Source organism: Elgaria multicarinata, chromosome 18 (assembly GCF_023053635.1).
Source record: "Elgaria multicarinata webbii isolate HBS135686 ecotype San Diego chromosome 18, rElgMul1.1.pri, whole genome shotgun sequence".
NCBI classification, from domain to species: Eukaryota; Metazoa; Chordata; class Lepidosauria; order Squamata; family Anguidae; genus Elgaria; species Elgaria multicarinata.
Genome location: NC_086188.1, coordinates 23,155,184 through 23,182,968, shown reverse-complemented (window position 1 = coordinate 23,182,968; position 27,785 = coordinate 23,155,184). Strand labels below are relative to the sequence as shown.

General features: G+C 44.2%; 2 protein-coding genes across 4 annotated transcripts in view; one reads left to right on the top strand and one right to left on the bottom strand.

Annotated features, from left to right (window-relative positions):
- The window catches only part of PISD (phosphatidylserine decarboxylase), a 64,569-nt gene extending 42,332 nt beyond the window's left edge, over positions 1-22,237 (bottom strand). Inside the window, exons 1-3 of one of the 3 annotated variants that reach the window (XM_063144012.1) lie at positions 22,133-22,237; positions 13,668-13,765; positions 3,106-3,281 (exon numbers count right to left, since the gene is read on the bottom strand). In XM_063144012.1, the coding sequence (XP_063000082.1) occupies positions 3,106-3,281; positions 13,668-13,765; positions 22,133-22,203 (345 nt within the window). In that variant the 5' untranslated portion in view covers positions 22,204-22,237. Of the gene's footprint in view, positions 1-3,105; positions 3,282-13,667; positions 13,766-22,132 lie in introns of those variants that run through there. The other 2 variants (XM_063144013.1, XM_063144018.1) reach the window with 2 other exon arrangements.
- Positions 22,238-26,401: 4,164 nt separating this feature from the next.
- Positions 26,402-27,785, top strand: part of LOC134410667 (serotransferrin-1-like) — a 39,130-nt gene continuing 37,746 nt past the window's right edge. Inside the window, exons 1-2 of the mRNA XM_063144063.1 lie at positions 26,402-26,506; positions 27,202-27,365. Coding sequence (XP_063000133.1) covers positions 26,449-26,506; positions 27,202-27,365 — 222 coding nt within the window. The 5' untranslated portion in view covers positions 26,402-26,448. The remainder of the gene's footprint in view (positions 26,507-27,201; positions 27,366-27,785) is intronic.

The window sequence follows — 27,785 nt, the reverse complement described above, 5'->3', positions numbered from 1 at the left end:
AACCATCTGTTTGCAGAAAGAAGTAACAAAATATTTTCCTGCATCTACATTTAATTTGACAACCAGTCAAATTAGAAAAGATTTCTAACGGTGCTTAAGCCGTAAGCTGCCACCACTGCAATTTGGTGCCAACAACTGGGGTAAAATGTACTTGCCTTCCTTAAAGGATTGCTTATCTTGGAATAATTCTCAAATCAACCTCTCGCTATTAATCACGCTAAAGCACAGGCTCTCCACATGGGCGTGGGGGTGGAAGCAGTAGCTGCTACAGGGGACCTCAGGAATGACCCAGGCTGCCCCTCAAACCCCTCTGTGGGCTGATAATTGCCAAATTTCTGATAGCTGAGACACATTTCTTCTCTGAATTAAAACCAGAAGCATGCTTCATTCTTGCACTCCAAATGGATTACTTTTAGTAAGTAGGAGTAAGCACTTCCTCACAAGCATGGAGCAGGGGGTTGGACTCGATGGCCTTGTAGGCCCCTTCCAACTCTGCTATTCTATGATTCTATGAAGCACTAATCTAGGAGGCCCTTTTGACTGGAAGGAGGAGAAGGAGGAGGCAAGGCTCAGGCAGAGGTCAACAGGTAGCCTCTCCCAAGGGTGGGTCATTGTGCTTTGCCTGTGCATCGTGAGTGATGCTGAATAGGATGGATGTGCTTCTGTAGTGCTGGAGCTGGGCCATGCAAGGCAGTTAGGTAATGCAGAAAGACAATATAGCCGAGACAACTGAAAAATCCTGATTTTATTTTTTAAAATCAGACTTTGAAACACTTAATTCAGAATTTTTATTTTAAAAATGTGAATATTAAGTTTCTTTTAAATAATAACTAAATTAACATTAAATAATCTGGATCTAAGCATACTGTATCTAGCATATTCTAGATTATATCAGCCTTTAACATAAATCAATTCCCCTACCAGATAAAGTGAGTTAAAGGCGGCTTTAATATGGAAATGAAGATTCAATCTGATCATTCCTCAAATATGAATATTTACCCTTTACTTACCAAACAGGCATTTTCAACTGATGCAAACAAACTGTTCTAGTCTTCCCAGTAATTCTGGGCAAACCTGGTAGCCATGGGCATTTTGTTTTTGTTTGCTACTTTGCTTTTTATGAGGGCACAGCTGAGCCAAGACAGATTAAAGCAGAACAGAGCAAAAGTACAAAGAAAAAAAGAAGACACCATTGTCCAGGGTGCATCTTCCTGTATTCCCATACTTAATACTGCAATACTATAACCACATGCCCGGGAATAAGCTGCATTAAACTTAATGGAACTTATTTCTCCGTAGACGTGTGAAGAATTGCACTGTTAACCCCAAACTGTCATGGATGCTGGTCATAAAAAAGACACTATTGGGGAATTTTTAAAAGAGATTCCATCTACAAGTTAAACAAACAAAAAAGCATGCCAAATATATACAGTGGGACAAAGAGATGCAAAGCCTCCTTGTAATAATGAAACTGTTAAAACAGTTGTAAAGTGACATCAGCACCATTATTCAGGAAATAGATGAAAACGTTTCAATGGGAAACTTGATTTCTTTAAGCCTCCTCATCCCTACAATGCTGAGAAGTTGGTGGGGGTGGGGGGTGGAGAAGAGGGCGGGGCATGTATGCACATGTGCAACCCCCAGCCCAGCCCCCAACACTGCATGCAGCCCTCAGGACCCGAAACGTTCACCACCCCTGGGTTAGTCAATCTGAACGCCCTGGTTTGGGCCCTACCCTCTGGAGCAACACAAAACAAATTGGCTCCATACTCTAATGACAGTCTTTCAAATATTGGAAGCAGACTATCATATAACCTCTTAAACACCTCTTCTCCAAGCTACACAGATCCAACTCCTTCAAACTTTCATCATAGCACTTGGTCTCCAAGCCCCTCACGTCAGAAATTAAAAGTCACGAAGAGTCGGAAACGACTGAACGAATTAACAACAACCAAAAAGATAAAAAATAGAGCAGAGCAACATATCTCTGGTTAGACTCGTAGGCTCAGAAGCTGGTTACAAGGGCCATTCCACAGTAAACACGCAGGGTTAGAAGCAGCCTCATCCCAAGTCAGCCCCTTGGTCCATCTAGCTCAATACTGCCTACACAGGGTGACAGCAGCTTTCCAGGGTTTCCGACAGGGAACTATCAGGGGAACTATCAGGGGGTGACCCTGGGACCTTTTGCATACAGAGCATGTGGTCTACCACTGAGCTATGGCCCAGCCCCCATTATTACTATTACTATGACTGCTATGACTGCTCTTTCTACAGACTACTAGTCAATGCCTGCATTCAGGCTCTCCTCAGGGAGCAAGAGGTAGGCAAAAGAGCAGAACACATGTACATATATACTAGAAAACACGCCCGGCTTTGCACAAGCTGGGAAGAGTCCATAGTTGAGTTGCTGTGCCTGCCCCATCTGAGTGAAGCCATGCCCACTGGAACCCCTAGGTATGGCCTCTGCCATGGAGGCAACCTATGCGCTATATCTATAGTACTTTTCAGCCAGTTTCAGTTTTCGTTTACTAAGTGCTATTGATTTTATAGCGCTTTTTGTATAGTTAAAATTGTCTCACTGCAGTGCTGAATTGTCATGCGAAGTGTAATTGAAATCAAACAAACGGTATTGAAGCTGTAAATATTTAAAACATTTGATTGGCCACCATTTTGTTTCAAGATGGCGGTAGCAATTTTATGTGGTTAAAATCTGCTTGTTGCAGTGCTGAATGATGATGCAAAGTTGCCTAAAACCATCCCAGTAAAACAACTCCTGAAAGTTTCATAAGAATCGGACGTACGGTTTTCATGTCCATCAACAGCATACAAACACTTCCTTTTATATATATAAATAGATAACTTGCGTCCACCCCTTCATCCAAGGAATTCAGAGCAATACTTAAGCCTAACAACAACAACCCAGTGAAGTTGGTTGGACCAGCACACCTGCTCAAAGCCACCCAATGAGCGTCAGGGATGAGCATAGATCTCAACATGGGTTTTTCACATCCCAAACCCAATACTTCCACCACTACACTATTTGTTTCATCTTATATCTGGCTGTATGACACATAAGATTAAGGCATAAAAGCCTCCACAACTTACCTCCCAATCACTTGCAATTTTGGGGGGTGGTTCTACACCCAGTTTTTCAAGCTGCTTCTGCTTTTGCTTCTCATATTGCCTGTATCCTGCATATCCTCCACCTGTGGCCAGCAAAAGGTGCAGTGGACGTAGCCGTAATACACTCCTCACAGGTGCAGTGTGGAGTTTCCGCTGCCCTATAACAAAAAGAGCCAGCTCTTTAGGTAATAAAGCAGGCAGACAGCAAAATCAGAGAAAAGGAGGCCAAAGTGGTAGAGAACCTGTATCTCAAGGAGTGCACACACGGATGCCAAACTTGTAGCAGCATTGTTAGAAGGACTCTTGTTCTGATTCACACTAGGTGAGTTGGTCACTTCCTGGACAACTTGATTCCCAACTCAAAAACTTCTCAGAATTTCATTTCTCATTTCAGAAAAGAGGCCATATAAAAGTCAAACAGTTAGGGATGCAAAGGATTTAGTAACTTTTTCACTGCGATCAAGCATATATTTTGCATCCTGTCTAGTTAGAGATTAGATAGAGAAACCCGAACTGGTGTCCCCTTCATTCAGGGCAAGCGGCTCACCTGAGGCCCTCACTCAACATTTTTAGGGAGAGGTAAAAGCTGGCATTTTGGCTTCTCATGTTTCTGTTCTGCTGAAGTTGTTGCATTTAGATCTTGCATTGTTGTGTGGTAAGAGCGGGAACACCGCTCCTCCCTATGGAGGGAGTTCGATGTCCAGCCGAGATTCAATTTTGTGATGGACAAGCGGGTAAGAATTCCAACAATGCATTTATTGATGCAATTGCTTCAGACCCACACAGCAAGTTAGTATGAGCCCCGTTCTGTGGTTACAGCAGTTCTTTTATACACATTAAATCTTTCAAGGCTCCCTTTTTGTTACTATTGTTTTCAACACATGGATGTGTGCGCCAAATTTTCTCAATAGAAAATGATACTTCTAGCAGTTGCCTAGCAAGCAACAATTATTTCCCAGCAGTTATAGCTGGCTGATGTCTTTGAAATTGTTCTAGGGTAGGTAAATTTCCCACAATCTTCCCCCTTTTTGCTCCTTAACCCTACATAAAGGCTTTAGGAGCAATGATTTTCAGACCACTCTCTTCAGGTCATACGTCGAACAAACCCATTTTCATCCACACACTAAACTGCATAATCCCATCATTCATTGCACACAGCACAACAATCCAACTACAGCTACTATGAACACAACAACGCCAATCAAGAGCTTTTTAACCCTGATGCTTTCATACCTCTCTTATTTCTGAGCATTCCTTTTGGTAATTCGGGCACCAATCTGATTCCAGGTACAATTACGCCTGGATAACATAATCCAGAGGCTCCGGTGGGGAAATGAGAGTAAGCTTTGTGATCACATATCCAAACCACTCCTGTGTGGTCAGGATCCCATTTTTGAGTGTACAAATTCATAATTTGATTTCCTTTTATTGCATGTTTTGTTATCTGGCAATCTCCAGGTTTCATTAGGTAAGTGGCACCAACACTTTTCTAGTGATCTGACCCCCATCTATACGACAACGGGATTGCTCCTCATTAAATATAAACCCGAATTTTCATTGATTTGAAAATTGCAGTAGCAACAGCGATTTATCTCCTGAATTTTTTTATAGTGCAGTTATAAATGTGCACATGCGCATATACACATATACAATGCTATGGAGTAGAGACAATGGAAGCTATAAATTTTATATGCGGAGCTCCAAAGATTCATATAACAGACAAACCAGGAGTGGGGGGTGGGAGGAACGAGGCAGCAGAATCAGAGCAAACTAAAAATGGCGCAAAGGAACAAGGCAGCTGATAGGTGGGAAATCGGCCAATCTCTTTGTCCTACACTCAAAGCTCTGGCCACATGCCAAAAATTTTATTTATTTATTTGTATATTTATTTAAAGCGTTTTTATAGCGCCACCTCACCATTTCTGGCATCGAGGCGCTTTACAATAACATGTAAAGCAATTCCATTAAAACCCTCAACCCACATTAAGACAATTCCATTAAAACCCTCACCCTCAAACCATTAAAAGCCCTCAACCCAATTTAAACCACCCCCTCCCCAAACTCTTGTGAAAATAAAAATGCCTTACAAAGGCGTTTGAAGCAATTGAGAGTGGGAGCCTGTCTAATCTCCAGTGGCACATTATTCCATAACCGGGGGCCAGCCACTGAAAAAGCCCTGGCCCCCGCACATTCCAATTTGTAGCGGGGGACCATCAGGGCACCCTGCTCCTGAGAGCGAGTCTGCCAGTGGTGAGACACAGGAGAATGGCGAGTGCTCAGGTATCCAGGACCCAAGCAGTGCAGGGCTTTATACACGGTCAACAAGACCTTGTAGCGCACCCTAGCAGCCACCGGCAGCCAATGGAGCTCTTGAAGCACCAAAGTGATAGAAGACCACTTTGGGAGCCCCTTGACCAACCTGGCTGCTGCATTTTGTACAGCCTGTAGGCATTGATTTGCTTCAAGGAAAGTCCTGTATACTACAGGTTGCAATAGTCCAGTCTGGAAAGAACCAGTATTTAACTCCTCCAAAGACACATAACTATAATGCGGTGCAAACTTGGACGTGATCCAAAAGTCGCAGTAAATCACAAATGCGAATATGCGCATTATCACATTAAAAACCTGGTGCTATGGCAAATGGACGGCTGCGTCATGTGTCCTGAAACGCAAATATGTGCATTTAGATTGGGGTAAACAAGCCATATAGACAAGCTCCAGTTGCCTAGATTTTGGCAGAACTAGTGAGAATCCATTTGCCTGTCCTATAAGTGGTGAAGTCTCATTCAAACACGTTCAAGCAGTGGCTCACTCCTAGATTTAGTTTCTTTCCAGTTAGCTTTTGGCACACTGGGGCCTTGGGTTTCTCCACTCAACAAGAAATACCTAGAAGTATTGAAGTTTGTCAAATTCAGAGTAGCAGGGACATCTGTGGCTGATTCTCAGGAGAATACGATTCCCACAAGAGGCACTCTCTCCTTTATGGTGGGTGGGAGTGTATTGCACAGATATGCAGGTTGCTTACCTGTAACTGTAGTTGTTCGAGTGGTCATCTGTGCAGTCACACATATGGGCTCTGCGCCTGCACGATGCTACCATCGGGAACTTATATAGCTGAGATTCATTTGGCGGGAACCCTCCCCCAGTCCCTAGTGCGCATGTCTAGGAGGGTTCCCGCCTAACTCCTCAGTTTTCCTGAGACCAAATGGCCTCATAACCGAGGAATGTATCAATATTGATTAAGAACACCACACTGAAGCGGGGACGGTGGGTGGGTTGTGTGACTGCACAGATGACCACTTGAAGAACTACAGTTACAGGTAAGCAACCTGCATTTCTTCTTTGTGGTCTCTGTGCATAACACATATGGGCAACTAGCAAGCTGACTTACAGGAGCTGGGTAGGTGTCAGTGTAGGATCAAGGAGAGGACGGCCCGTCCGAAGGCGCAATCGACTCGGGACCGAGTGTCCAGTCTGTAGTGCCTGGTAAAAGTCGTATATTTTGACCAAGTGGCTGCCAGGCACAGTTCAGGTATTGAGACTCTCCTCTCGAATGCAGATGACGAAGCCACAGCTCTGGTCAAGTGTGCTTTGATGGATTTAGGGGTTTCCAACCCCACTAAGTTATACGCCAGAATTATTGTTTGGACTATCCAAGATTATAGTCTCTGCTTTGATACTGGAAGACCTTTCCTAATCCCTCCATAACAAATAAATAGGCGTTGAGACTGCCGAAGCGATTCTGTGCGAGATTTGTCAAACTCAAGAGCTCGGTGTACATCCAGCAGGGATTAAAACAGGCCAAGTGTACAGTCTGTTTTGGACAGGGTCAAACTCTCCTTGAAGAATCAGTTTGCAGCTTAGCAGTGCTGCTGAACCCAGCATTGCTCCTACATAGAATCATAGAATAGCAGAGTTGGAAGGGGCCTACAAGGCCATTGAGTCCAACCCCCTGCTCAATGCAGGAATCCACCCTAAAGCATCCCTGACAGATGGTTGTGCAGCTGCCTCTTGAAGGCCTCTAGTGTGGGAGAGCCCACAACCTCCCTAGGTAGCTGATTCCATTGTCGCACTGCTCTAACAGTCAGGAAGTTTTTCCTGATGTCCAGCTGGAATCTGGCTTCCTTTACATGGCCAGGAAGCAGCTCCAGGCATGAGCGCTCCAGCTGTGCCCTTTCCTGGAGAAGTTGGACTTGGCCTCTGTCATGCACAATTTAGCCACATCCAGATTGGACTTCTGCAGTGTGCTTTATGTAAGCCTGCCTTTGAAAAGAAACTGCAAATATCAACTGGTTCAAAACGCACCACAGAGAGTTCGGGGAGGCTAAGAAGGGAGATCGGAAAAAAGAACCCAAGTTCCTTATAGGAAGAGGTGAACCCCCCACCCCGGGCCTGGTCTAGATGAACTTCCCCCTCCCACACCCCCATGGCCATCTACCATTAACTGCCCTGTGGGAAGGTTTTCATGAAACAGAGTGAGGGAGAGGAAGGTAACACCCTTTGGGAAGGATCCTGATGATTTTTTGAAATGTTAACATTATTTATTGTGATTTTTTTTATTTTTAGGTTACTTATAAACAAACCATGTTCGTAGGACTTGTGTCCTGAAAAGTGGCATATAAATAATTGAAATAAATATGTAAGAGAACTATTTAGATCAGGGCAATTTGGGGGGATCCGGTGGGCAACTTTTGCCCCCCATGGTCTCCACACTGTGGGAGACCAGGGAAATCGGAGGTTTGCTGCCAAATTTCAATAAAAAGCCAATAAAAGGCGCACTAAAAGGGTCACATTTAGCTTGTTCTGAAGTTGAATTTGACCCTTTTAGAGCATTCGCCACTACTGTCACTGCACAAGCTTCATTGGCTTCGCCAGTTCACTTCGAAAACCAATTCAAAGTACTGGTTATCATCTCTAAAGCCCTAAAAGTTTGGGCCGACCCAACTAAATACATATCACTGGGGCAGGCTCGATGATGATGATGATGATGATGATGATGATGATGATATTTATATCCCGCCTTTTTTCTTCTGAGGAACCCAAGGCGGCATACATAATCCTCCTCCTCTCCATGTTATCCTCACAACAACAACCCTGTGAGGTAGGTTGGGCTGAGAGGCTGTGACTGGCCCAAAGTCACCCAGTGGGTTTCCATGGCCGAGTGGGGACTAGAACCCGGATCTCCCGGCTGCCAGTCCAATATTCTAACCACTACACCACACTGGCTCAGAGTTCCATAATAAATGCAAGTGTAGCTAGTGAGTATGGAGAATGGGGCCTTTTCAGTTGTGGTGCCCATGCTCTGAAACGCTTTTCTACTGAGCACCAGACGGCTCTTCTTGGGGCGGCATTTCTCCAGCCAGTAAAATGATATTATTTCATCATGCGTTTTGACAGACTAACATTTATGATGTTTTTAATGTTTTACTGTGCTGCTTGATAATATTGTTTAAATTGGACATTTTACTGTATCATTTTTATTGAAAAGTAATTATTTTTACATGTTTCAAACCACCTTGAAGATTCCTAATGGAATTAAAAGTGCCAGATAGAAATACTTTAATTAAATAAAGTATGTGACACACTCTACAATGTTACACACTGTGATGTTACACATATAAGTGTTAAATATTATTCCTATTTTATTTTGTTACTCTTGCAAGTCATCCTGGACAAAGATTTTTGCAAGGTATCTGATAAATTTTAAAAAGACCTATCTGTTGTTGTGTGTGTTTTTGTTGTCATTGTTGGCTTTCTGTTGAGTTATGTTTTACCTTGATTGGTTCTTAGAAACAATGATTTAAATTTTCTCTTGGCTCAATGTTTATTATTTATTACTGTTGTTTTTATACTGTTTTTATGTTTTTAAAAATTTTGTATACTTTTAATGTTTACTATTTTTAATTGTTGTAAACCACCCAGAGAGCTTCGGCTGTGGGGTGGTATATAAATGTAATTAAATAAATAAACAAATAAATTATTCATTGGCATCTATTAGTTTTATTGATTCTTGCTGATCTATTATTCTCTTGGGGTTGTAATAAATAAGCAGTCTTGAGAGGCTTGTACCATTAAAGGCAATGAACAAATATTTAAAAACAATTATTTTCTGTTTGGCCTTGTTAGCTATTTTGTTATATTTGTAATTTTTTATTACTTTTTCTGTTATTCTTTTGTTTTTGTAAGTGTAAAGTTGTACAAGAATAAAGTATTTTTTTTAAAAAAAAAGAAGAGTTAAAAACGTTTTGCCTTGGTTTTAAGTGTTATCACTCTTTCTTTTCCCAGTTGAAGATGATTACATTCCATGTTTAAATACCAGGGGTCTTAGCAACAGAACGGGGTGCTTAGAGAAAAGGAAAGCACATGTGTAAAAGGAGAGAGCACAAAGCTACCAAAGGAGGTCAGGGAATTCCTGGCAAAAAAGCTATGAAAAATAGATGAGATGATAACGTGATACGAAATTTAACATGCAGTAATTAACAAACAACGGGAGAAGGAATGAATAGAGACTGGGAGAGTCTGAGACAAAGAACAGGGAATTTTTTGCAGGGCTTGAAAAGTGTGTGCTGCCTCTCCTCATTTAGTTGCAGAACAGAAGGGGGAAGAAAGACCAGGAGCACAATTGTAAATCTTCCAGCCACTGTATTTTGCCAGAATAACTATATGAACTGACAGTGCAGCCTTATTTTAGATAAAAACCTTGGTGTAGAAGTAATGAAGCCTCCAAATCTTCTTAACAAGAATGGTTTCAGCTTGTATATAGAACAGTTCTCCCTTCACAGGTAGGCCAAGCATGCTTATAATCATAGGGAAATGAGACGGTATCCATCTGCATCTGACCTGGGCTTCAATATCTATGTTTACCTCAATCGGTAAATCCTGATGCTGGGCTAATGAAAAAGTGAGCCTGATAAAATGCCTTTGGAATGAAGGTACACTGCAGCAAATTCTTTAATTCTCTGCTTAAAATAGTGGGGTTCTTCACAATTACTATCCACAGCAGTTATTACACCTGGCACCATCTGCAGATAATATCCCCAGTACAGGTTATAAAAAAATAACCCTGCTAATTCAGTTTGCAAATCATTTCACGTTTAGCTAGTGGCTGTGGGCCGTTTAGGCGAAAGACAAAGGAGTTGCATCAACTAGATGCACAAAAGAATCCAACACTGCAGCAGTCTGGGAGATGTAATACCAAAGAGACTGCAAACAGTCAGAGACATAAATAAGGACTGGACTGACAATTCCTGTGTCAGCCAATGGCTGGGTCACTTTGACATTATTTTTTCTTCTTCAACAAGTAAAAATAAAAAACTGTGTGATGTGGAGGCAGCAGCAGCAGGTCATGCATGTCCTGTCATGCTCCCCTCTCCCCTTCTCTGCAAAAGCAGAAACAAAGATGACTTTTATTCATGCTCTTTCAAATGCCAGGGTCTTGTGTAGGAAAAAGTCAGGGGTTGGGGGTAGAGATAAAAAAATAAAAGATAAACATGTGCTGCAAATTCAAATATATTCCACAAGTGGGACCTGCAACATGATGTTGCAGCCTGGCGCGCTCTTGTTCAGCGTTCCATCCAAGATGGACCAGCCTTTGAAGAACTGAGATCACTCTTAGGTTTCGTGGGAAAGGGCTGAAGGGGTGAATGAATTACAAGCACTGCATGGCATGATCAGGACATATCGGAGTGGGGCTCAGGTTGATAGGTGTATGAAACTCTCTAATAAAGCCTCTATGGCATGGTGGGCAACCTCTGGCCCATGGGGGTAATTTGGCCTGCAGAGCTTCTCTGCAGAGCTTCTCTCTGTGTGGGCCTTCTCTAATAGGAGAAGCCCTGCGCACAGCGACGCAAGTTCTTGGCAGATGCATCAGGTGGAATATCCACCCAGCTCACTCTCTAGGAAGCAAATAATCTCGTGGGGCGTGCCCTTGTCCCTTTGATGTGCACGGGCATTGCCCCATCCCTTTAACGTCATTTGGCCTGCCCCTTCCCAATTTTAGTTGCCCACCCCTACCTTATGACTGTCACTTTCTCGCTTTTTATTGGTGAAATAAATCTCCAGCACAATATTATGCAGAACATGCATTATAAATATGTAGATAAGCGGTAGGACAATTACAATGTAATAGGATATACAAATATTTCAAGTGAATCGAACTCATTTTATTGACAGTCTCCAGGTCTGAATCAGCTGCAATCATCACAGAGTCCTGTTGAAAGCAAGCAGAACAGCAAAAGAGTCCACACACAACACACACTTCAGGTGGCAGCAAAGATCAATCTAATTAAATTGCCTTCTTAAATCCCCACTACCCCAAACTTAAAGCCAGCACTCGTCTGAATCCAGACACCCTTGTAAAGAGGCACATCATGCTTCTAATCTCCTAACAGTGAAAAATGGAGTTCCCAAATAAAAAAGAAAACTGGTGGAAGGAAGGAATATTATAGCACTCTAACCTCTCTCTCTCTCTCTCTCTCTCTCTCTTTCTATGCAAACAGCAGATACTGCCATTTCACATTTCTCCTTAAGGCATAAGAACCATCCTAAACTGCCCTGCTGCCACCTGCTGGACAGGAGGATAAATCTGGTATGGAACAGTCTCCCTTGAATTGTTTGTGGGAATAAAGTTTTCAATAAATGCAAGGCAGAGCTAGGATGGGGAGAGTCATACACAGTTCCAGCAGTGAGCCTGCTGAGGAAGTGCATACATACTTTAGACACATGTCTCATATTTCCCCCCAGATTGAGCTGGGAGGTGCCAGCTTTTACAACTTGCAGCAAGAGCTGGATTTGCACAGGTCTGATTGGCCAGACCTTGTGTCAGTCACAAAGCCATCGGCCATCCCTAAGAACAAGATAAAAAATATTTTCTGCCAACCACATTAGTCCATGCCAGAGACCAACACAACTAGAGACAGTATGGCAGATGCCACAACCATAGCTGCCTTGTGGATTTGTGAGGATATATTTGAAGAAATAAATGCAGTTTCTGTACATAGATCACTTCAAGCGATTTTATTTCTTTTTCTATACACCTCCCCTAGTAAACTGCCTGATCATTAAGATGCTCTTTAGTGGCTTCAGAAGTGACGTGGCTGACTACCAGGGAGAGGCCTTCTCTACTATGATGTGCTGTTCATTGTGCAAACTGTACCTATATCAGAAAAGGGTCTCTGCTTGCAGTTATAGCAACTACAGAAACGACACGGGGCCTTCTTCAGTTGAGAAAAGTATCAATCAAATAGGTTACAGGACAGCAATAAGTGTGTGCATTATTTACTAAATGGTTTTGTTAGCATTATATCAACATCAGGCCACAAAAAGATGCAAAGATGAAAATTTTGTTTCTTACGCCAAACATAGTATATGTATGAAAAGTTGTTACCTATGCAATATACTTTCCTTCACTATGCCATTGGACCATGGTCCATGTAGCAATACTAAATAACTCACGTCACAACGTAAATGGTAATTAACAATTCTGGCAGAATGGGCAACGAAAGTTTTAGATATCACAGTAATTACCTGAGCCTACATTAATACTAGAACACTCAGGCTAGAACACATCATGAGCATCTTTAGAATTGTGGTTCAGCAAGAGCTACAGGACTAACAGGTTTACATCTCGTCTTGTAGTCACAGACCAAGAATTTGCCAAGGATGGTTATGAAAAATTAATCATCAGAGAGCTGCAAGTCATGAAACAACATCATAATCATTACATAATATCAAACATCCCATTATCCCGTTTCAGGTAGTATCATATGAAGGTTGACTAGGGCTACAATCCTATGCCCACTTACCAGGGACTAAGCCCCACTCAACTCATTTACTTTTGAGTAGACATGCCTAGGATCGCTCTGTAAGAGCTTTCCTGCATTGAAGCTTACTATAGCGCCAACTGGACTGCTGGATCATAGAGTTGGTTCACTGGTTCTGTACCCCGAGCTTCACTGATCATTCTAGCTTTTAAAGTGCCACGTTATTTCAGTTCTGCGTATCAGGGTCTGCATATCTGCTAGCTCAAAATGGGTAGCTGAATGCTTTCTTGGTACAATTCTTTTCTTCCGCACTTCTCACGGAGTGATTGGATTGTTCAATCTCTGTCACTATCGTATTAGTTTTAAACATGTCCAAATGTTGAACATCACACACTTTGCAGATGCTCTTGTGTGTGTGTAAGAAAGAGAAAGAGTGTGGTGTGGAGATGATCTGGAAAGAAAGAACGTGTGGGGTAGTTATGACCCTGCCCACCACCTGCATGCAGTCCCCGACAGCTTACCCCGAAGGAAATGTGGCTCTTGACAGAAAAAAAAAACCCCAACCCCACACACTCTAAGCCATGACTGGGAGGCTCAGGAATGCACAGCAGCTTTTGTGCTCTTTCTTCTCTTGCAAGAAACTTCTCTCCCCCGTTTTCTGGCTTCCTTTAACCATACATTGATGTGACATCTGAATCAACCAACTATGGTTAGTGCTCTACCTCTAAATCATGATTTGTAATTAGAGGAACATTTAGATTAAAAATATATTAACATTCTCACCAGTAAGGAGGAACGGGGAAAGCGGCTGCTTCCAAAGTACCAACATCTTCTTCATGGGATGATTCTCATGCCCCAAGATATTACGGTTAAACAGGGTGCTGGTGTATATAAAACATAAAAATATAGATTAATACTGACACAAATATTATCCAATCGGAGAGGCAGGTAAGAAATTATTATTATTATTATTATTATTATTATTATTATTATTATTATTATCCCACCTTTCCCCCAAAACTGGGACTCAAGGCTGCATATTAAGCACATGCTTAATTTCCCATGGAAATCAACTGGACATAAAATACCTTGGAATGTGCAAAACATAAGGGCTAATTTTATCTACTTTAGAAGGCAGGTTTATAGCTGAATTTTGTTATTTTTAGTCTACTTTTCCTGCTTTTGCAGACTTTCCACAGTCTCTGTCACCTTTTCTCCCCTTTTATGAGGACAAGTTCAGCACTAAGGAAATGTAGGAAGGAGTCTCTGAAGCCCTAACCTTTATAGTCCCTTCAGCAGAGTTCATTTCCATTTTAAACTCATTGACCCTGATGTGAAGAGAAAACCTATGGCAGTGACAGGGAAGAAAAATGACTCAACACTCTCTCATTAAACCCTACTGGAATGATTTGCAGAGGGTGGGTGTACATAAAAACTCATTTCAAAGAGCCCACAAAAGGATATGTATGTAGGGAACAGATAGGTATACTATTTTATTAAACTTATAACTAAATAAATAAACCTGAATCATTATATAATTAAATCCACTTGAACGTCTTTACATATTTACATAATAAAAAGACCGAAAGTTATAGAATAGCATACTTCAGGCTTAAAAACTACAACAAAACCCCATAAATTAATCAGTGTGGCTTTCACAAAATTCAGAAATTGTACTAATACCGCATACGGTTACATAGTCCTGCACCTTCTAATTCAAATACTTAATAAAAAGTCAATTGTTCTATAAATTTATAATCAACTTGTCTACCTTCTCTAAAACATTATGTTAGATTAATCATATAGTTACACCTGGGATGAGCAACATCTGGCCTTCCAGATGTTTTGCCCTATCACTTCCATGATCCCTCAACCTTGGTTATGCTGGCTAGGGTTGATGGAAGTTGTGGGCCAAAACATCTGGAGGGCCACAAGCTGCCTTGCCCTGAGTTACCCAATGCCCCAGTTTCACAACCGCCATTTTTAAAACTGTTGGCAATATTCCCAAACCTCCAAACATTCTAGCTACTATAAGAAGATGAATCATCATTTCCTGCCTGTCCAATGGTACTACTGATCTCACATATCCAAACATCCAATTAGAGGATCTGACGCAAGATTATAATCACTGGCTTCCTGTATGTGAACAAGAGCTCATATCCAGGGGGGGGGGGGGGAAATTATGGCATGCCCACTGCATTGAATTATATCATCAACATGTATTGCTCACTCCTAGATATATTCTGTCTTAACGGGGTAAGAGGCCATCTAAATGCCAACTTATAAAAGTTTTATTTCAAATCATACTTAGTTCTTTGTGGCACTGAGTTCCACATCCATTTCCAAATGCTTACAGGAATATTTTTATGTAGGTCTCTTTCTCGATAACACTCCTCTTAGTAACATTTTGGACTTGTATCTATTTCTCAGACTACTATAAAGAACTTTGTTCTTGGAAATGAGGCAAAAATTTCAAAAGCTGCACATTCTCTTCAAGGACTATGTTTCCTTAATAATGTATTACCCATATGGCCATACCTGAAAATACTGAAACCGAGGCCACTGCCCTTTGCTCTGTTTTCCCTAATGATTCCAGATGCATTTCTCATTAACAGTTGAGATATTTGTAGTTCTTGGAATCCACTGAATTCCTTTTGGAAATGTTACTTGCTAATATTGGTTTACTGACACATGGGCAATCCAATTTAATGGAGAAGAATTCTATGGATAGCTACTAGTCAGGGTGGCTATGCAGAGCCTCCATGTTCAAAGGCAATCCAAAGGCTGTCAAATACCAGTTCCTGGGGATCAGGCCACAGCGGAAGGAGGGCGGTGGCCTCCATGTCCAGCTTGTGGGTTTCCCAGAGGCACCATTGGCTACAGTGGGAGGAAGATCACGGATATGACTAGCTGGGCTCTTTAGCAGGGCTCTTCTTACATTCTTAACAATCTCCTCGCCATTTCCTCTGTTTGCTGCTGGCGTAGCCATTTTCCTTCATAAATGTTGGGGGAATGTAGACAGGTGAATGGAGTTGTGCTTGTGAGTGCCCTGCATGTGCCCTAGCACCCTGGAGTCACTGAGGGCAGAAGATCATAGCCAGAATTCTGATCCGAATGACCCTCCCTCACATCATTTCCACTTATAACGCAGGGGTTGGACTCTGAATAGCATCACACACCACCACTATCATATATACACAATCAGGTCACTGGGAACTTCGGCTATTGGGCGGTATAAAAATGCAACAAATAATAATAATAATAATAATAATAATAATAATAATTATTATTATTATTATTCTACTGCCAAGCTATAAACAGTAGGCTTTCCCCTAAAGTACCTCCATTTAAAACCTCCACAGAAGGAGTTCAGAACGTTCCTATCACTAGTAGCAGTAACTTTCCCCTGCCAGAAACCCTTCTCCAGTTACAGGCCAGTTGAGATGGCAGCAGATCACGTATTTATTTATTAGAATAATAAATTAGAATAACCTTTCTACAGAAATAGCCCTCAAGGCAGCTCACAATTTATAAAACAGAAAATTACAAATATAAGCTAACAAGAAATTATTAAAGCAGCAGCAGCTGAGGACGCTACCAGAAGAGTCGGCCCCTGGAGCATGGAACTCCCAAGGCGTTGCCGGTTAGGCACCAGTCAATTTGTGCAGGTTTGAGGTACACAGGCAAGAGAGCCAGTGTGGTGTAGTGGATACAGTGTCAGACTGCGGGTCAGGAGATCCGGGTTCTAGTCCCCTCTCAGCCATGGAAACCCACTGGGTGACTTTGGGCCAGTCACAGACTCTCAGCCCAACCCACCTCACAGGGTTGTTGTTGTGAGGATAAAGCGGAGAGGAGGAGGAGGAGGAGGAGGATTATGTATGCCGCCTAGGGTTCCTTGCAGGAAAAAAGGTGGGATATAAATGCAATAATAAATAAAAGCGCTCTATTTGCTTTGCTTTTTATTGATTGTGTTTGTCAGCGGCCAGGGGAAGGGGGGCTGGCCTTCTCAGGGACCCCAGAGGCCTGGAGTTGGGCCCTGGGCTAAGATTCTGTGCCTCCCCACCCCCACCCAATAAACCTTCAGGCAATATTTATTTATTTATTACACTTATATACCACTCCCATAGCCAGGGCTCTCTGGGCGGTTTACAGAAATACTTTCAGGGGCCTAACGATGACAAACAAAAGCACAGCTTTGGCAAAGCAGAGCCTCTCAACCCTGTCCCAGCCAGGTGGCCCAGAAGGATGCCATGATAGCTTGGGAGATTGTCTGCTGTCATGTACAAGGACCTTGCCCTCAAAAGGTAGATTTGAGACAAGATGAGAATTGTTCAAATTGAGCAATATTGTAGTTTTTCAGAAGAGACTTCCTTAGTAGCTGCCAGAACCTCAATGAGGCATTTCTTACGTCTGAGACTTAAATCACCTATCTTTGTCCTGGCTAATTTAATAAGGTGGAAGTTTAAACTGGGATCTACCCCAGTCTCACAGCAAACAGCAAAACAGGCACACAATGTGAATATTCCACCCCACCCCTTCTCAATCTGTCAGCTCAGCCAAGTCCTGATACCAGAAGACAGTCCATCTGGGAGAAACATGCCTGGGGAAGCAGACTGCATGGAGACAAGCCAGGGGATGTTCAGTTCCCCTTACCTGCATACCCCTTTCTGCTCTTAAAAATAATACACCTTGAGGACGACCTGCTTTCAATATAACTGGTGCATCAACCTCTCCTGTCAAGTCTAAGCACAGCCCCACTCATTTCAGGATGATTCAGATATTATTTACCTGTTTGTTTAATGTTTTAGATAATTAAGTACCCTGCTTTCAACAAACTAAGTATTACAAAACACAGCACAGAGGACTTTTAAAGGATGCTTAATTTTAAAGGATGCTTAATGAATACCTCTTCCTCATTAAGTGACAGACAAATCACTTGTTGTGAAAAATAATCTTAAGAAAAGCCACACCTCAGCCACATAAACATGACAGAAGAGGCCAGAGTACCTGCCTGACCTGCTGCAATTTAATCAACCCTATTCAGAATTAATTCCCACTAAGTTCCATACAAGAATGCATTAGGATTGCAACCTTATATAGGTATTTTGTTATGCTTCTGTGGGGTCAAATATGTTAGATTGGTTCTGGGGTTCAGACTCTTCCTCTGCTTGTACTCAGTTTCTTGGCAGCCAATGTGACTAACCAAAGCCCCCATGGGAGCCATTGTGTGATGGTGCCCACAGCAAATTCTTAAATTTCCAAATGGGCCCATGGGCCCAAAAAGGTTGGATTACTTTATTTCAGCTTCAGTTTCCCTATTTAGCAGGATTGTTGGAAGGCCAAACAAAATTTTATCATTTTGGACTATAGTCTATGAAAGTTTATGCTGTAATAAATGCTAGTCTTTAAAATGCCACAAAACTCTTCATTGTCTTTTTTATATTGCTTTTCATAACAACCTATGCATTCACAGAAGACAGAGCACTAATTCTGCTTTAGGTGCAAGTGTGGTGCAGCTGACAAGGTGCATATTGGCCACGATCCTCACCCCTAGAGGTTCTACCTGAAGGTTGATGGAAAGAGGGAATAATTCAGTCACTTAAATGAGTTCATGAAGGTTGAAGAAGAGACACTAAGCACCCGATCCTCTCTGCTCCCAGCCTCCCAAGATAGGAACGTTTGTGGGGAGGGTGAGCAAGTGTAGCTTTTCTGTGCCCTCAATGACCCAGAGTTAGGATGACGAGAAAACATTCAGAGCCCAATTTTATCTATTCCCAGTGACCTGATTGTGTATATATGATAGTGGTGGTGTGTGATGCTATTCAGAGTCCAACCCCTGCGTTATAAGTGGAAATGATGTGAGGGAGGGTCATTCGGATCAGAATTCTGGCTATGATCTTCTGCCCTCAGTGACTCCAGGGTGCTAGGGCACATGCAGGGCACTCACAAGCACAACTCCATTCACCTGTCTACATTCCCCCAACATTTATGAAGGAAAATGGCTATGCCAGCAGCAAACAGAGGAAATGGCGAGGAGATTGTTAAGAATGTAAGAAGAGCCCTGCTAAAGAGCCCAGCTAGTCATATCCGTGATCTTCATAGAATCATAGAATAGCAGAGTTGGAAGGGGCCTACAAGGCCATCGAGTCCAACCCCCTGCTCAATGCAGGAATCCACCCTAAAGGATCCCTGACAGATGGTTGTCCAGCTGCCTCTTGAATGCCTCTAGTGTGGGAGAGCCCACAACCTCCCTAGGTAGCTGATTCCACCGTCGCACTGCTCTAACAGTCAGGAAGTTTTTCCTGATGTCCAGCCGGAATCTGGCTTCCTTTAACTTGAGCCCGTTATTCCGTGTCCTGCACTCTGGGAGGATCGAGAAGAGATCCTGGCCCTCCTCTGTGTGACAACCTTTTAAGTATTTGAAGAGTGCTATCCTGTCTCCCCTCAATCTTCTCTTCTCCAGGCTAAACATGCCCAGTTCTTTCAGTCTCTCTTCATAGGGCTTTGTTTCTAGACCTCTGATCATCCTGGTTGCCCTCTTCTGAACACGCTCCAGCTTGTCTGCATCCTTCTTGAATTGTGGAGCCCAGAACTGGACGCAATACTCTAGATGAGGCCTAACCAGGGCCGAATAGAGAGGAACCAGTACCTCACGTGATTTGGAAGCTATACTTCTATTAATGCAGCCCAAAATAGCATCTGCCTTTCTTGCAGACATATCGCACTGTTGGCTCATATTCAGCTTGTGATCTACAACAATTCCAAGATCTTTCTCATTTGTAGTATTGCTGAGCCAAGTGTCCCCCATCTTGTAACTGTGCATTTGGTTTCTATTCCCTAAATGTAGAACTTGGCATTTATCCCTATTAAATTTCATTCTGTTGTTTTCAGCCCAGCACTCCAGCCTATCAAGATCACTTTGAAGTTTGTTTCTGTCTTCCAGGGTATTAGCTATCCCACCCAATTTGGTGTCATCTGCAAATTTGATCAGCATTCCCTGCACCTCCTCATCCAAGTCATTAATAAAAATGTTGAAGAGCACTGGGCCCAGGACTGAGCCCTGCGGCACCCCACTTGTTGCCTCTCCCCAGTTTGAGAAGGTTCCATTGATAAGTACTCTTTGAGTCCGATTCTGTAGCCAACTGTGGATCCACCTAATAGTTGTTCCATCTAGCCCACTTTTAGCTAGTTTGTTAATCAGAATGTCATGTGGTACTTTGTCAAAAGCTTTGCTGAAGTCAAGATATATGACATCCACAGCATTCCCACAGTCCACAAGGGAGGTTATCCTATCAAAAAATGAGATCAAATTAGTCTGACAGGATTTGTTCCTGACAAATCCATGTTGGCTTCTAGTAATCACTGCATTGATTTCAAGGTGTTTACAGATTGACTTCTTTATAATCTGCTCCAGAATTTTCCCAGGGATGGATGTCAGACTGACTGGTCTGTAGTTCCCAGGTTCCTCCTTTTTGCCCTTTTTGAAGATAGGGACAACGTTAGCCCTCCTCCAGCGTCTGGCACCTCACCCGTCTTCCATGATTTTGCAAAGATAATAGACAAAGGAGTAGCTGTAGCCAATGGTGCCTCTGGGAAACCCACAAGCTGGACATGGAGGCCACCGCCCTCCTTCCGCTGTGGCCTGATCCCCAGGAACTGGTATTTGACAGCCTTTGGATTGCCTTTGAACATGGAGGCTCTGCATAGCCACCCTGACTAGTAGCTATCCATAGAATTCTTCTCCATTAAATTAAACAAGCCACACCAGGAAACTACTTCCATGAGATATTCAGAGATATTAAGAGTAACTTTAAAAATAGGCACATACACTTAAATCCAAACACTATATTCTTGCATCTTGGATATTATAATTGCATATTTTTTTGCTCTCACTCATACAATGTGGTTTTTCAACTTAGAAATAAAGCCCAATGAGTTGAATGGAGCTGACTAGTGCATGCATAATTCTGACCAGAATTTCACACTTACAGTGCTAGTCTAAGCATGTTTATTCAAATAATCCCCATTTAGTTCAATGCTTAGGATCACACCTTAAATCTGCAATCCAAATTAAATATGCATAGAATGGGATGGAGCTGCAAGACTCACACAAGCTATATTTAAGATTGAAGCCTTAACATATTCCCTTTCTCTCCTCCAGCACTTTTAAAATTCAGTTTGCACTAGCAAAACCAGAACCCAAAACGGAATAAGTAATAAATTATGGTGCCAACCAAGCATGCTCCCATTGGGAACACAATGATGATAAAGTAAACGCTAGACTCAGCTGTGAATCTTGTGGATACCCTTAGACAGCACCTGATTTCTTTGGGGGTGAAAGGACCAATCTCTCTCTATTTTTTTTAGACAACCCAGTCCTGAAGGGGAAAGGGGTTGTCAGGCTATTTTGACATAGGAGGGATAATTAAAAAAACACTTCCTCCCCTTTCTTTTCCATTCATGTTGGAGGGTGGGGGCGCCTTCCCAAAACTGGGCTGGGGCTCTTTTTATCACCCAACTCAGACATTTCCCCCTGTGGTTTCTCGCCTGTACCCTTTCGTTTTCTCTGAACTGTAAGCCCCTTGGGGCAGGGACCTCTCCTCTCATTCATGCCCATGGGACTGCGGGGGGGGGGGGGGCTGGAGACAAAGCTACGAAACAACAGCCCAGGCACTTAAGCACTCCCTGAGCCCATTTCCCGCCTCACCAGAGAAGCAGCCCGAGAACCCCCGCGTCCCTTCCTATAGTTATTGTTATTATCTTTATTCATACTGAGACTCAAGGAGGCTTTACAAATTACAACATGTACAGTAAAAACATATAAATTGAGATATACAAAAAAAAATTAAAAAAGAATTAAACATGCTACAATACTAAAACATTTAAAATACAAATATAATATTTATTTATTTATTTATTTATTTAAAAGCCGTGGCGGCTGGCGCCTGACTGGAAGCGCCAGCCGCCTCACTCGCCCACCTGCCCCGCCCCCAAAGGCTTCCCGATATGGCGCGCCGGGGGTGGGATTCCAGGCAGGCAGCGCGGCCAGCCGGCCGGCGGGCACCGGAGGCACCGGCGAGGTCCGCCTCGCCTCGGCCCTTCAGAAGGGCGCCGGGGACACGCTGCCCTCCGCGCCCCTCACTCGGGCTCCTCCCCGCCCCTTCTCGAGGGCAGGCCCGGCCCCTCTCCTGCCCACCGTCATCAACGGCACCTCATTGCCCCGGCTGACGGAAGGGCTGCCGTGGTACCTGCAGCTGCCGCCCGCCCTCGCCGCCACCTTCACGCGCAGCAGCCTCAGGCTCGCCGCCGCCGCCGCCATCTTCACGCTGCTGTCAGTCGGTCGGTCGGTCAGGTCACCCAGAGCTCCCGCTCGCTCGCTGCCGGCCTAACACCACGCCGCCGCCGCCGCCGCCTGGCCGTCCCCGAAAGCGGGAGGATCCAAGCCCAGGCAAAGAGGGAGGAGCGGGGCGGGCGCAGCTCACGGCGGGCCAGCAGCCTAGGCGGGCCTCCGGGCCGGCCGACCTGCCAGAGCGTCGCCGCCCACATCGCCCTCGCGCTGACGCCTCGCGGGTTTTGCTGCTTCGGCTTCCCCTCAGCGACGAATGCGGCTTGCTGCTTGGGGGAAACCCGAAGTGTTTCTCTTTCCCCTCACAAAATACAGGAGGGATATATTGAAACAGTTTTACCTCGTCTTCGTTCTTATTTTTGTTTATATGTATTGATTTGCCATGTTTTAAATCCCGCCTAATACCTCCAGTGAGGGCCCTACACCGTTATCCATTAGTTCCATACCTCCATTTTGATCCTACCCCATTTTATTTTCACAACAACCTGTGAGGTAGGTTAGGTGAGAGGTAGAGAATGGACTAAAACATGTTGCCTTCTAAATAGTGGGACTGCAACTCCCATTTCTCACCATTGGCTCTGTTAACTAGGTCTGATGAGAGTTTTGGCCAAAACATTTAGAGAATCACAAGTTGCCCATGTGTGATGTAGTTACACACCCAAGCTCTCTTCACGGGGGCAGACCTGTTGAATCCCCTGTTCCCCAATCTGCTGAGAACTTCACTCTAGTCTGATTGTGTTTAAATTTGGTTGCCCTCATTCAATCTATTACCAACATGAGACACTTGCACAGCTTCCTTGGATTTAAATGGAAAAGAGACATAGAGTCAAGTGTCACTTGCATACTAATGGCACTGAGCCCCAATATTCCACACAACGTCTCCCAACAGTTTCATGTATATGTTAAACAACATGGGGGATAAGATGGAACCCTGAACGACACCACAGGCAATCCCCCAGCACCACTTTCTAAAATTGTCCCTACAGGAAGGACCAGAACCACTGTAAAACAGTGCCTCCAAGCCCTGCTTCAGCCAGGTTATCTAGAAGGTCACCATGGTCTGGTAGGGGTAGGCAACATGGTGCCAGCAGGCACTAATGTGCGTCCAGAGATTCTGTAATGATCAGGGGTCTGGATATGAAAGCCCTATGAGGAGAGACTGAAAGAACTGGGCATGTTTAGCCTGGAGAAGAGAAGACTGAGGGGAGACAGGATAGCTCTCTTCTCGATCATCCCAGAGTGCAGGAAATGGAATAATGAGCTCAAGTGACAGGAAGCCAGATTCCAGCTGGACATTAGAAAAAAACTTCCTGACTGTTAGAGCAGTGCGACAATGGAGCCAGTGACCTAGGGAGGTTGTGGGCTCTCCCACACTAGAGGCATTCAAGAGGCAGCTGGACAACCATCTGTCAGGGATGCTTTAAGGTGGATTCCTGCATTCAGCAGGGGGTTGGACTTTATGGCCTTATAGGCCCCTTCCAACTCTTCTATGATAATCATCCCAATTTTTATATAAATACCTTTATATTTTCTTGCTAGCAGTTAGGATTGCTTCAAAGTGAAGCAAGAGCCTGTAGCTGCTGTCATCTTAATTTCCCATGAATGCTCTGGACTGGTTCCTTGTCCTTTCAGACTAGGCATACTCACCCATGGCAGCCATTTTATGGTTGTGCCCAGGATAGTTTCTCCAATGCGCCCACACAGGCCCCAATGGTTGCCTTCCCCTGGTCAATGGTATCAAAAGCTGCTCAGAGCTCCAACTGGAACACACTCTCACTATCCTGTTCCCCTCCGCCTGTTCAGTTTTATTTTTACTACTTTTTAATTATCAAACATACCAATAGTAATTTCAATCCTCTGAGTACATTCACTGTGTAGTAAACAAAATTGGCACCAACCACACAGAAGAGAGAGGTATCTGCAGGCTTGGGGGAAATCCAAGATTTGCAGAAGTACAAAAAAGCAGCCTTTGTTGCCATCAGCCATGGGTTCCTTCATGACTGCCTAGTGGGGCTGGGCCTTGGGTGTGTGTGTGCTGTTTTGAGGTGATTCCAGTCCTTTTTGTCAGGCCTTGTCCAGAAGATGGTGCTGAGGGATTATTGTTAGACTCCATGGCCATTGGTCTATCTATGGTGTCCCACAGGGTTCCGTCTTGTCCCTCACCTTGGTTAATACCTACACGGAACCACTGGGAGAGGTTGTTTTGAGCTTTGGAGTAAGGTGCCAGGTTTGATAAAAGGCTGGATGAGAAGGAACAAGCTGAGGTTAAACACAGGCAACTCTCTCTACTGAGAGAGCCTGACTTGGCTAGAGGAATTCAACCTGTTCTTGAAGGTGGCGTTGCGCTCCTCCTGAAGGACCAGGTGCCCAGCTTGGGCACGCTCCTTGATCCTGGATCCTGCACAATAATGGTGAGCCAGCTGTGACCTTTCCTGAGTTAGTCTGCCTTGACAACAGTTATGCCTGCCTGCGTTACATCATGTAGCTACTATAATGTGGGGCTACCCCTGAGGAGTGTCCAGAAGGTGCAATTGATACAAAATGGGGCAGCTAAGCTTCTAAGTGGTGCACGGTATCAGGACCACATTATGCCTCTCTTCAAAGATGTGCACCATGGAGGTTCATGGGCCCAGCTTTAAGATGTGTAAAATCAGACAAAGGGAGGAGGAAATACAAGTATTTGTTCCTCCCATTTATGAAATGTTCAAAATAATACCACCCAATGTTGATGTGGGAAGAATAATGTTGCTGGTGCAAAAAGTGTGGTCATCTATATAAGCTCACAGTCACTTGACGCATTCACTTCAAAACAAGAGGAAGCTGCAACAAAATGTTGCAACTTGGAGTGCTACTGTTCATGGCTGGGGTCCTGCCCCTATCAGGATACTCCATCCCCCTCCCCTCCAACAGTAATCAGCAACCCCTGGCCACTGGGCATGCTCAGCCCTCATTGGGCTGTTTTTAGGGCTTTTCCTCCATGAGGTATTTTTTTCCTAAATCTTTTTTGTACTTTGCCTTCTTTGAGAGATCACCTTTACTAGGGTGACCATATGAAAAGGAGGACAGGGCTCCTGTATCTTTAACAGTTGCATAGAAAAGGGAATTTCAGCAGGTGTCATTTGTATATATCTAATGAAATTTCCTCTTCATCACAGCAGTGACCAGATTTAAAAGAGGGCAGAGCACCTGCAGCTTTAATTGTTGTGATGAAGAGGAAATTTCACCAGGTTCTCCATATATACAAATGACACTTGCAGAAATTCCCTTTTCAATACAACTGTTAAAGATACAGGTGCCCTGTCCTCCTTTTCATAGGGTCTACCCTTCCTTTACAGGGCAGCGGGACAAGGACCAGACAGCTGGTCTTGGCAGCAGTTGGAGGCAGCACCTGCACACAGCCTAACCAGCACATGTTACGGCTTCTTTATAGGCTCTTAGGCCCAAGTGTGACCGTGGCATTCTAAGGGACACACAGCATATGAGCAACCAAGCCAGTTCCTTGGGTGCAAAGAGTCCCAGGTGATGTTAATGCAGTTGCATTGAATAAAGATTGTGATCGCATCTCAGCTGCTATCAATGGCGGCAGGTAGCATCACCCCACCTTCTGCCTGCTCTCTCTGCTATTGCTGCAATCTCATCTCTTCTTGTTGGGCAAAAGCCATTCCCAGGCTCCCAGCTGCAGTAAGATGTGGGGGTGGGGAATGTTACTGACCCACTGCAAAGATTTTTTTTCAATAACGCAGGTGAAGCACTACAAAACACTTTTAAAAGGAAGAAAAGGACTGAAGATGTGCAGGTGGGCTTTACCTGTTTTTCTTTCCAAAATCCATTGCTCACAATGCAAGTTTAAAAGGAAGATTTGAAATCCAATTTGAGGTTTTCTGTTGAGTGTAACATGAGGTTTTAAAGCTCAGCAGAGTTCTGTCTAATTACACAGATTGTGTAAGGAGAGAAGAAAGATCATGTCAAGGCCTTTCATTCTGTCTCTTCCAGAGAAACAGGCCAAGCCCTTGCAGTGACACAACACTCCTGATGCTTCCCATCTGTGTCCAAGGAAGGGGCCCCTTTCCCCGCCCATCACTCTGCCTGCCAGACGCTTCTCCACCTTTCCTTTGCTGTCTTCTCCCACCCATATTTTAAGGCTGGAGTGCCTGGTGTGAGGCAAGACGGAGGCTCCCACAGGGAGGCAAGCTGGGTTCGTACTGTGCATCTGCAGCCATGAAGGCATTTGCAGCTGCCCTGCTTGTCCTGGCTACCGCTGCTCTTCTGTCTACAGGTAAGGGTGGCACGCAAATAGACAAAAGGCAGCAGCCAGTGCTGCCCGTCAAATGAATCATGCAACCCAGAAGTTTCCTATTTTTGTTTTAAGGGTCAAACACCAGCAAGAAGAATATATTCCCCCCCCCCCGTCCTAATATCCATTGTGCCAGAAGTCTTCTGCTCGATTTAATTTTTTTTAATATTATGTCAATATTTGAGTGCTGTGCCCATCACCAGTGCTGGAGCACTCATTATAATGCTTTCTACCGTGTATACGGTGCTTTACAGCATTGGGGGGAAATCCAGCTCCCTGCTTCAGTGAACTTTTGGTCAACATTTCCACATGGTGGGAAGCCAGGAGGGGGAGGAGAAACAAAGGGAGCAAAACAATTGAGAGAGGGGAGGGAGGGAGGGAGAGGCCAGGGGAATGGGATGAACATGCACAGAGGCCCTTGCCCACACACAGCCCAGTTGTAGAGCAGGTAGGCTCCAAGCCCTGCAAGGAAGTTTAGGTTTACCCCTGGAGCTACGTGCATCTGGGATTGAAACCTTATGCTTTGTTACAGTGGGAATGAGAAAAGTGTGTGCCAAGGGCTTCACAAAAAGGTGAGCTTGGAGGAGGAATCCGAAAGAAAGAGAGGGAGAGGAGGCACCCTTGGCTTGAAACTGCTCTGTGCCACTGACCTGGCCCCCGGGCCCGTGTTTCCACAGGGAAAAAATTCCGATGGTGCACGCTTTCCGACCTGGAACAAAGGAAATGTTCAGAACTATCCAAAGTGCTTCTGACCGTGCTGCCTCCTGTGACAATCAATGCCTTTGCCAGGGTCTCCTGCATTCGGGCTCACAACACTTACGACTGCATTGACAAGATCAGAGTGAGTTCCTAGAGCTCTCGGGTTATGCAAACCACAAACCCTCTCCTGTTGTTCAGCATACCTTGCAGTGGGGGCAGGAGGGATGATTCCTTTGCTTTTTATAGAATTTGAGCTGGACCGCCTGATCAGTGGGCATCTGGCCCTCCTATGGCAGTCTGCAGTGGAAGATGGGAGGTTAAAGGATGTGCCAGGTCCTTCATCTCCCTGAGCTAGGTGGGCACAAGTTGCTGCTCAGGAGAGGATGGGATTTACATGCAGTAGATAGCATCCCTACCCCAGAATCCCCTGGTCCTCAAAGGATGGCCTCTGGCCCCATCAGGCTCTTGATTCGACGTCTGCCTTTTCCTCCATCTCGATTTTGCTTCCCACACCCAAAGGCAGCCCTGCTTGGGTGATGTGAGGCATCTGCTCAAAGTGGCG